This window comes from Zea mays, chromosome 7 (genome assembly GCF_902167145.1).
Source record: "Zea mays cultivar B73 chromosome 7, Zm-B73-REFERENCE-NAM-5.0, whole genome shotgun sequence".
Taxonomy (NCBI): Eukaryota; Viridiplantae; Streptophyta; class Magnoliopsida; order Poales; family Poaceae; genus Zea; species Zea mays.
Window position 1 is genome coordinate 72,088,483 of NC_050102.1, and position 11,911 is coordinate 72,100,393.

At 40.9% G+C, this 11,911-nt stretch overlaps 1 protein-coding gene across 1 annotated transcript; it reads left to right on the forward strand.

Moving 5' to 3' along the window:
• Positions 1–446: 446 nt before the first annotated feature.
• Positions 447–1,028, forward strand: LOC103632444 (uncharacterized). The gene is made up of 4 exons (XM_020541559.1): positions 447–487; positions 566–690; positions 781–852; positions 952–1,028. Exons 1-4 carry the CDS (start codon positions 447–449, stop codon positions 1,026–1,028), a joined length of 315 nt encoding a protein of 104 aa, XP_020397148.1.
• The last annotated feature ends 10,883 nt before the right edge of the window (positions 1,029–11,911 follow it).

The following is an 11,911-nucleotide window of genomic DNA, read 5'->3' on the forward strand; positions in this document are numbered from 1 at the left end:
TTGCCTCTTCTCCTACTGAAATACTATTAGGGAGCCAAGATCGAGGCCATAACATATATGTATGAGACAGTCAAACATTTCGACAATTTGCTCCATGAAAAGCATGTTTACAAGATGGATAATGTAAAGTTCAATCTTCATCCGGGTGAATTTAATTTTCGTCATCTAAATGGTCCCATGGAATTGTGTCTTGACCAACAAGCCATCGTGGAGCCATACACTGTTCCAATTCAGATGGCGCCATTCCCAAAACAAATACTATTGAACCTTGCTGATATTGCTGAGTTGCCAAACAGAACTTTAGTCGGTAAGAATATATCGATCTCTTAATTATTATTAATATATATCGTTTACACAAAATTCAGTATTAATCCATTTATAAACTCTTGTTATTTTTGTAGACATTATGGCTGTTGTAGTCCACTTGGGTACAATACATCGCCACAATGTGGGGCCCTTTCAGAAAGATTGTTATAATGGATGCTAGGTATATTCTGTTAATTGTCGAGTTATATATCCAAGTCTAAATATTACTAACCTATTCTTACCAAAATTAATGACGTAGGGGATATTTACATATCATTAAAGTTTGGGGTGACCTACTAAACAAAAATGCACTCCGCTGGGTGTTGGCTAAGGAGGATTATGGCATAATAATTGGGACTATGTTTAAACGGTTCAGAAGACAAGGTACATCATGTCTTTACGTCTTTCAAAACATCTGTCACTAGGTTTTGCTTTATAATGATTCGTAACGGAGATTTAAATGTGTAATTCTAGAGTGCCTCGAGTCTTCGGATCATACCGCAATACACTTCAATCCGTTCCATCACAACACCCATCATTTTCGACGTAAGTATATTCTAAAAAATTAGTTACATTAAATTTGTGATTGTTTTCATTATATCATGAACTACGTGTAGATGTGATTAATTGTGGCATTCATTGCAGCAATCCAAAAAGCTTTGGTGGCGCTGAACAACCGTCAGTTTGCTGTGACATTTCTTGAAGAAGAAAGGCGTAGATAGATTCTACAAATTCGCAAAGAGCAATAATTGGGACTATGTTTAGGCGTAGAGAGATTCTATAATGATAGAATACGTGTCGTACTGTTATTGATCAACCAAACGCAACAAGAGGCAAACTTGTATGTCTATGAATCTTGTTTGTAATACCTATGACATGGGTTTAATAAGAGATATTTTGTGAAGTTTTTGACCGTGGAAATGATTAATAAATATTTTGTGCGATTTTGAATTCCCGTAATAATCTGTATGGGTTATACATTTAGATAATGCAAACAGCCTCCAAATCTGAAAATAATCCTGATCACCCCTATCTGTTCTTTAAGCTTTCCGTTTATTTACTGACTAAACCACATCCCTTTGTTTAATTCAACTTGAAACATTGTAACCACAGCCCTTTCTGAGAGTGTTGTAAAATCAGTATATAAAAAAAATGTGAACAGATGACTCCGAGGGTGGCAAAATTAGTTAGAGGGGAGAAAGTGAGAAGTACACACGGTAATGTGTATTCACCCTTGCGTCCTTTGCTGTTAATAAAAGGTCACTCTCTACAGACTACAGATGTAACTCAAGAAACAAAAATCTCAGAGGTCACTCAGAAACGAAAATATCAGATGTAACTCCAGAAACAAAGAGAGAACAGTGAATATATAAACTCTTGTTTTTTCTCTGATTCTGTGTTCCTTTGTTCTTGCTGTTCTTTATGCTTGTTTGCCATTAAGAACTCAAATTATTCTCAGTTTGACGTCGGTGAGACATACCACAGAGCGTGCTTTGTTTGGGGGCGGGTGCCAAAAGGCATTATTGAAGCATAGAGACTCAACAAATTAGTTGTGTAGTTACTCACAAACTTCAGAATTTATATATGTACTCACTCTTACTGGTAGTACAGATACTGACAAGAAAAAAAATAAAATACCAACAATTATGAGATGTTACTTTAACTTTCAAGGATACAGGAGAAATTAACTGAACATTGAAATGCAGGAAAATGAGCCAGCATTTGATTATGTATTAACCGGGGAAAATATGCGTGCATATGGCAGAGAAAAGAACCTTCAATTCCTGAGTGAAATATGCCCAGGCCTGCCCAATATATATATCCATTCATTGGTATCAAATCATACACGTTAAGATAAACTGGGTACCATATGGCGATTGACCAGCCGACTGAACCTTGGGGAACAAAAAGAAACGCAAAGCAGATTTCCTGCTCAATCTGCTCAATTGTAGAGGCATAAGAGACTTCCATTCTGGCCGTTTTGTCCTTAACTTCATAGCCCTCCCTTCAGATAATCAAATGAGGTATCAGCAAACAGAGGATCTACTTCAAGAACCACAAGAAATTGATAAGATCAGATAAGACAGCTGCCATAGTTGTTCTCTGAAATCAGACAGTCTGTTCCTTGGAAGGTGCCAAAAGGCATTATTGAAGCATAGAGACTCAACAAATTAGTTGTGTAGTTACTCACAAACTTCAGAATTTATATATGTACTCACTCTTACTGGTAGTACAGATACTGACAAGAAAAAAAATAAAATACCAACAATTATGAGATGTTACTTTAACTTTCAATGATACAGGAGAAATTAACTGAACATTGAAATGCAGGAAAATGAGCCAGCATTTGATTATGTATTAACCGGGGAAAATATGCGTGCATATGGCAGAGAAAAGAACCTTCAATTCCTGAGTGAAATATGCCCAGGCCTGCCCAATATATATATCCATTCATTGGTATCAAATCATACACGTTAAGATAAACTGGGTACCATATGGCGATTGACCAGCCGACTGAACCTTGGGGAACAAAAAGAAACGCAAAGCAGATTTCCTGCTCAATCTGCTCAATTGTAGAGGCATAAGAGACTTCCATTCTGGCCGTTTTGTCCTTAACTTCATAGCCCTCCCTTCAGATAATCAAATGAGGTATCAGCAAACAGAGGATCTACTTCAAGAACCACAAGAAATTGATAAGATCAGATAAGAAAGCTGCCATAGTTGTTCTCTGAAATCAGACAGTCTGTTCCTTGGAAGCAGTTTAAAGACTGCAGTAGACATGGTAGCAATGATTTTGTTGGATTTTGAATAGGCAACAACAATAGACTGCAAAATAGAAGCATTATAAAAAATATACTCATGTTTGCCCTGTCTTAGACATATTTGCCCTGTTTTTCCTCTCTTTTGCCCTCATTCGTTCGCTATCTGGAACATTGCGACGTGGGCTACTCATCCCCAAATTCTGTGTGAAAACTTAACTAAGCCATTCCACTGTCCATGATAGTGGTTCTTTATGGAGAACGGAGAACCAACAGAAACAGATCAGATGGAACATAATGATGGACGCACACCATTGACAAACATCTCAAACACCATTACTATAGGTAAAGGTTATTACACGCGTGCCGATTAACGTTTGAAACGTAGTATTTATGGTAACACTAATACACAAGTTTATATTGTAACTGATGAAAATGGATCGAAAAGGCTTGGTCCAAATGTCGACGCTAAGGAACGTAAGAGGCAAAGGGAAAGGGAAAGATATGCCGCGATGACCGTTGAACAAAAAAACGAGAAAAGTAGAAAACGTCGTGAAGCAAGCCAACGAAATAAAGGACCTCCTATACAGACAGAGGCATCTAGAGGTGATGAAAAAGTTAAATTCCTAATTATTTTAATAGATCCTCTTGTGGATTAGTGAATGTCTATTAATCTTATTTTGATTTTCATTTTGTTTCACAGTTAGTCTTTCAGATGGCTGTAGCACAATTGATTTCACAAACTTTGCAACATAAGGTATTGCGGGTATACCTATCACAATTTTTTCCACCGATCGTTTTATAAATACAGAAATACAGATTTGTAGCCATGAAAATCATTTTGCCACTGTTGATTTGGTAGTTCCAAATGTGAATCGAGATGATGATAGCGATTGGTTGCATAGGAATGAGACATTCAAGTCAGACGATGTTTTCGCAACAAGAGACCTTCTGACACCAGGTACATGACTGTTCACTCAACTAATTTTGCAAAACAGCTGATTTCAGGCGGTTTAACGTATACATGCCTTATTCCAGGCGGTGTGCATGAAACTGTTGGTAACACGCCTAACCATAATTTGGGAAGGGCTGCCTACTTTAGAGAGCGGTACAAAAACTTAACTCCAGCCGAGAGGGAGCTTAATCGTGAACGCCTTAGGTTGTATAATAATACACCAAAGCGGAAAGGGTCAAAGATAGAGTACATAAGAAAACGTAGAGCACTGTTGGCTGACACATTGAGTCAGGAGTCCATCGCCATGGAGTCCCCAACATATACCCCTGAGGTTGTACACCCTACAACAGATGCAATTGAACCTAATGGATCCGCTCTTACCCCCTGCGACTGGGTTATCCCTGATATCGCCAGTAACCCGTTCCTACCAGCTTCAACACAGACCGAGGATGCCGATTCAATGCGTATGTCTACTAGACCACTAAGACGTAAACAACATGTGCCACGTGGTGAAAGACAAGCTATCTTAGCCCATCGAAACCGGCAATTTGAAGCATCCATTTCAAGGAACATGGCTACTGTGGCTGAGGATATCATTAGTGACGCCGAGGAAGGGGATGATTGGACACAACCCCATATGTCTGCAAAGATCAACAACAATGGTAATTACTATCATTTTTATCCCCCCTTTTATCCTGAATGCCCAGGTATTTTATGTGGCTTGTATTTTCACCCTCCAGTTGATGACGATGACGGTGTCGTATTTCAAGACGATGCTGATGAGAACGAGGAATACCTATTCGCTGGGCAATGTACTAATTTCAATCTTTTTATGATATGATACAAATGCTTATATAAATACATATATGTCTTACTCATTGTTTCCAAAAAAATATCAGATGAGGATACCGATGAGGATATAGAGATCGATGGTAGTCAAGATGAATCGAGTGCCATTGATGTTCCTGACCCGTACGACAAGGTGTATAGCAACATCCCTGAAGAAACCCATATGCTAAAGACTGTTCCCAACTGCGGTTATTGCACCGCGAAGAAGTTTGAGTATGAGACACCTGGTTTTTGTTGTCGTGGTGGGAAGGTTGAGCTAGCCCCACTGGAGACCCCTCCCCAACTCAAGAGGTTGTGGGATAGTGCAGACTCTGATGCTAGGCACTTTCGTGATAACATTAGGTTTTTTAATGGCCATTTCTCTTTCACTTCCCTATACTGTTGCCTCGATAGTATGACAACTAATGTAAGGGATTATGGTATATACACGTTCCGAGCACAGGGTATGATGTATCACAATATCAAGTCATTTGGTAGGGATGGTGGGGCAGAGCATAAACACCTTGAGCTTTACTTTTATGATGATGATCCCACTCTCGAGCATCGGTACCGTAAGTGTCGCGAAGAGCATCAACAGAAAGACAAAGAGGTTATTCGACAGATAGTCGACATACTACGTGGAAACCCGTACTCCAAGCACCTTAGGACCATGGGTCACGTTGAGAACCTTGATGACTATCGTATCGCGTTGAACCTAGACCAGACGTTGAACCAGAAGACATATAACACACCTCTCACTTCGGAGGTGGCCGCTGTCTGGATCGAAGGGAGCGAAGGGCGAGGCCAGTTCAGCAAGAGTGTTATGCTCCATGGGAAGGACAGTTCAAGCCACTGCATCCGCTCATACCATGGATGCTACGATGCACTATCATATCCATTGTTCTTCCCTAGAGGCGAACTTGGCTGGCACGCAAATATCCCAAAGGTTGGAGTATCCATGGACGAAGTGGATGCATACCGTGCGACACATAGGGCAAGTAATGCAAATGATGAAGATGCGGGTTAGTTGTTTGTTTATATTTTGAAATATTTGCGCATTATTAACTATTTTTTCATCATCACTCACTTTATAATCCTTGCGTATGCAGAATCTCCTAGCCATTTATGTGTGTCTGTACGTGACTACTACTGCTACAAATTCAAGATTCGCCCCGGGGTATTCAATCCTATACTTCATGGAAAGCGGCTTTTTCAGCAGTTCGCGGTCGACACGTACATAAAGATTGAGAACTCTCGTTTAGATTACATACGCAAGAATCAGGATCGGTTAAGGGCAGACCTGTACCAGGGCTTGGTGGATAGCATGCTAGATGGAGATATTAGAGGAGAGAAGGTTGGCAAGCGAACTGTGCTGTCGACGTCGTTTATTGGCGGTCCTCGTGACATGAGACGTCGGTATATGGATGCTATGGCTCTGGTGCGGAAGTTTGGTAAACCAGACATATTTCTTACCATGACATGTAACCCTAACTGGGATGAGATAAGGAGGGAGCTTCTACCTGGGCAGACATCGCAAGATCGTCCGGATCTTGTAGTGCGTGTCTTTCATGCGAAGCTACAAGAGTTAAAGCATCGGCTGACTAAACAGGATATTCTTGGTAAGGTCCGATCCTACGTCTATGTCGTGGAGTTTCAGAAGCGGGGTTTGCCGCATGCCCATTTTCTACTCATAATGCAGAGGAAGTACAAGCTCACATGTCCTGAGCAGTACGACCTTTTGATCTCAGCCGAGATCCCAAGCAACAAGTACCCTGAACTACGAAAGATGGTTATCAAGCATATGATGCATGGCCCGTGTGGGTCGCTAAACCCTAACTGCCCATGCACTAAGGGTCGTAAATCATGCAAGAATCATTACCCTCGGCCTTTCAGTGACACAACCTTGCAAGGGAAGGATTCGTACCCTATTTATAGACGTCGTGACGATGACCGTAAAGAAAAGGTCCGAGGGTGCGAACTAGACAATAGATGGGTTGTCCCTTATAACCCATACCTCCTTCGTCTCTTCAACTGCCATATCAATGTCGAGGCATGTGGGAGCATCAAGGCTGTTAAATATCTGTTCAAATACATATACAAAGGCCATGATCGTGCGTCTGTTGTTATGAGAGATGCGAGCAAGGCAGATGATGATGTTGATGAGATCAAGCAGTATAGAGATGCAAGGTGGGTGACTCCTCCGGAAGCCTTGTGGAGGATATACGGCTTTGAGCTTAGTCAGATATCTCCACCTGTTATGCAACTTCAACTCCATCTTCCAAACATGCACATGGTGGCATTTCACGAGCGGCAAATGGTCGAGCGAGTCGTCAACCGTCCAGGTGTTGATAGGTCGATGCTCACATCATATTTTGAGGCGAATAGGCTACACGAGGAGGCTCATGGCATCCTATATCGTGACTTCCCTGAGTGGTACACTTGGCAGAGTGGTAAGGGAAAAGTATGGCAACGGAGGAAACGAGATACAGGTGGACAAGTCGGTAGGATAGTCTCTGCTCATCCGGTCGAGGGGGAGCGCTACTATCTTCGTGTTCTCCTAAACCACGTGACTGGCGCCGCCTCCTATGTGGATCTAAGGACAGTTGATGGTGTCACCCTACCGACTTTTCGTGAGGCAGCAGAGAGAAGGGGACTACTTGAGTCGGACAACACACTGGATGAGTGTCTCACTGAACGTGCTCTTTTCCAGATGCCATCGTCGCTGCGACGGCTTTTTGCCACAATACTGGTTTACTGTGAGCCAAGCGATGTGGCTGTACTCTGGCAGAAACACAAAGATTCTATGTCCGAGGACTATCAACACAAGAGTCAGAACAAAACTCATGTTGAGCAGATGGTATTGATTGACATTAGGAACATGCTGCAGTCAATGGGAAAGGACATAAAGACATTCCCTCTACCTCCTATGATCTACGCGTATGACGATGCTATTGGTACTGCTCGGGAGGTTTACGAGGAGGAAAGTATCCAACCGAAAGTGGAAGATGTGGCTCTTAAAGACTCTCTTAACGAGGAACAGAGGGCCGCCTATGATAAGATTATGTCTGCCGTTGACACCGATCAGGGCGGATTATTCTTTATGGATGGACCTGGTGGCACCGGGAAGACTTATCTATACAGAGTGCTGCTCGCGACGCTACGCAACCAGGGCAAGATTGCAGTGGCAACAGCTACATCTGGCGTTGCGGCTTCCATAATGCCTGGAGGAAGAACCGCCCATTCACGCTTCAAGATACCACTCACTATTGACGATGGCGCTGTATGTAGCTTCACGAAGCAGAGTGGAACAGCAGAGTTGCTACGGAAAGCATCTCTCATTATCTGGGACGAGGCTTCTATGACTAAGAGACAAGCCGTGGAGGCACTGGACAATAGCATGCGCGATATAATGGGTCGCCCCGCACTACCATTTGGTGGTAAAACCATTGTCTTCGGTGGAGATTTCATACAGGTCTTGCCTGTTGTTCGTAAAGGGTCAAGGGCTCAAGTGGTCGCGTCTTCGCTACGAATGTCTTACCTATGGGAGTCCATGTCCCACTTAAAGCTTGTTAGCAACATGAGAGCAAAAAACGACCCTTGGTTTGCGGAGTTTTTGCTGCGCGTAGGCGGTGGAACTGAGGAAACAAATAATGACGGCGACATTCGTCTTCCTGATGATGTGTGTGTGCCTTACAGTCGGAGTGACAACGATCTTGACAACCTAATAGACTTTGCTTTCCCAAATCTCAACGAAAATATGTCTGATTCCACCTACATCACTTCAAGGGCGATACTGTCAACACGGAACGACTGGGTTGATATGATAAATGTTAAGATGATTGATCGTTTTCAAGGGGAGCATATGGTGTATCATAGTTTCGATAGCGCCATGGATGATCCCCACAACTACTACCCACCCGAGTTCCTAAACACATTGACGCCTAATGGGCTACCACCTCATGTTTTGAAGCTCAAGATTGGATGTCCTGTTATATTGCTCCGGAATATAGACCCTGCAAATGGACTTTGCAATGGCACCAGGCTGGTCGTTCGTGGCTTCCAAAGAAATAGCATTGACGCAGAGATTGTACTCGGTCAACACGTTGGAAAACGGATTTTCCTACCGCGTATACCGTTGTGTCCCTCCGATGATGAGATGTTCCCTTTCCAGTTCAAAAGAAAGCAGTTTCCTGTACGGCTTAGCTTTGCAATGACGGTTAACAAAGCACAGGGTCAGACTATTCTCAATGTTGGTGTATACTTGCCTGAACCAGTGTTCTCTCATGGCCAACTATATGTTGCTCTATCTAGAGCGACGGCCCGATCGAACATAAAGATTCTTGTCATCCCAGCTGTCGATGGGAGGAAAAAGTCAAGGAAGGGTGTAAAGAAAACCCCCACCGTAGATTGTGGGACATATACCAAGAACATCGTCTACAAAGAGGTCCTAACAAATTAGACCCATGGTAAGAGTTGCATGTTCAGCTAACAAACTAATAGGATGATGTTTGTCTTATGTTTGATTGGTCTGGTGTATTATCAAGTCATGTTTGCATGCTACAATTGTTTTTATTAGAGACGCACATGTTTGTGTATTATTAGAGCATGCATACTATCTTAAAGTATTGTTGAGTTTTGGATCATTTGTGAAATTAGCAATAATAATTTTTATGCATCTAACAATTTGTTATGAATGTAGGTTTTTGTCCCGCGAGAATGGAATCTCTATTTGTAGGCTTGTCTCATAACAAGCCAAAAAAATCGGTGGCAACCGCAATAGTTCGAGAAGGTATTAAAATTTTCATAGTTCTGTATGGATCAATTTGTATTTTTTGTAATAACTAATTTTAGTTTTATCTCATGACTGGTTGCTCCTAGACTATATTTGCACGCAAGGTGATCTTGCTCTCATCGATTTTATCAAGGAAATCCCTTGTGAACCAAGGGTAGAAGTCGTTCTTATTGATGATGCCTTTGTTGAAAGGAAGTGGATGGAGTGTTTATTTCAGCCGAGCGCATATTTAGGTGACGAGGTAATGCATGCTTAGTTTTTATATTTGGCGATGTTGTTATGTATAAGTTTTTTTTACTCATCCTGGTATTTTTAACCACAACTTACACACTTGCAGGTTATAGACTGTTACATAAATTTGATAAAAGCTCAAAAGCATCTAAAGTGCCGATCTGGAGGTCACGTTCACATAGAAAATGCTTTCCAGTTCAATTTCCTGAAGCGAGATGGTGATCTTGAAATTAAAACAGAGGAGCTATATCCAATTAAAGACATGACACACATATGTAGCGCTGAACGAAGGGTGTTACTTTACCTAGACCATGACATGGTACATATGAGTTTGCAATCTGAACAGTTAGTGTTTATATGTATTTTATTCTTATGCAAGTATTTATGATTGTTTTGTAGGTGTTTATTCCGATAAACATCCGAGAGACGCATTGGTATCTTGCTGTGATCCATGCAAGAAATATGGAGATACAAGTGCTCGATTCACTTGGTACTTCACAAGACCGCAAAGACCTCACTGACTCTGTGAGTATGCACAAACTAAACAATTATGAATTCAATATTAATTTATCCCAATCTCTAATTTTATTTTACCATATATAAAGATTAAAGGACTGCAAAGACAAATAGATATGATATCTCAACGTAAGGAGTTAAAAGACCACAGGTGGCCAGACCTCCAAGTTGCTTCTTGGCCGCTCACAGAAATAGACATGGGATATGCAAAGCAGACAGATAGGTACGTCCTAAGATCTTCTTTACCAATTTCTTCATTCATACTAATGTTTATGTTGGTATTAATGTATATTGTAGCTCTTCATGTGGCCTCTTTCTTTTGAACTATATCGAATACTGGACAGGGGATGAACTGTCTGACAGTTTTACCCAGGTATATTATTACTACTATGACATATATGGACATCTACAGTCGGTGTTACATATATAATGCTAAATAATTGTTTCTTATTTGTAGGATGACATGGCACACTTTAGGAAAAAAATGGCTGTTATATTACTATCTTCAGACCTGAATAAGAGAAGGGGGTGTCTGTTATACAAAAATGAAAAAGAAGTTGACTCTGGAAGCCCATCTGATGTTGAGATATTAGAAAACCCAACAGATTCTAATAAGAGGAAACTACTCCACGTGCTTGATGATAGCGAAGTAGTGTTTGAAGATGAGGAAGGCCCTATTACTCAAGCAGACTTGCAAAGGTGGTTTGTTGATGATTGGGATAAAAGAGCTCCTGTAAAAGTCTCTAACGATGGTTGCACCAATGACTTTTTAATGGTTGGTCTTTCCACAAAGGATATGCCAGTGACCAAAGCCGATTCAATAGATGTTTTATGTGATTATATCATGGCAATAGAAGACGATACGACACTAGAGTAAGTGCTCATTGATTTATTTATTTTATGTATATCGACTACTTAGATTCTTGATATAGAGTTTCGTCATGCTACATTACAGGAGAACATGGGTGCGAAGTTTCAATCCTTTTAAGATAGAAATATCTGTCAAAGACCTGCAAAACATATTAACGACAACTCAAGATATGATTCTAAGATGTTTTGATATGGCTGTTCGGCTGCTTGCCAATAAAGAGTCACGTAAACCGAAAGAAGAAATCATAAATAATAGAAAGCATTATATGGACATGCGTTTTTGGGTAAGTTTGTTTCCAATCATTAATGTATTAATATATAGTATCTACATCTAATCATCATGTGTACATGTATATATACTGTCCAGAGAATGGTTGGTTTTGGTAAACTTCCAAAGTACCATCAGGATCCTACAACAGAAGAGTTGGCCAAAACACTAGATTGTTGGCCATCAATGAATTATTATATCACGGGTTGTAGATATGTAAGTATGTGTTCATTTCGAATGTATTTATAAAGGACACTTCTGTTGTAGGATCCTAATGACTGATATTTTGCAGGTTCTCATGCCATGGAAATTCAATGGATGTCACGCCCTTTTCGTAATAGATCATGTTAAAAAGCATGTGACTTTTATCGATTTTACACCGACTC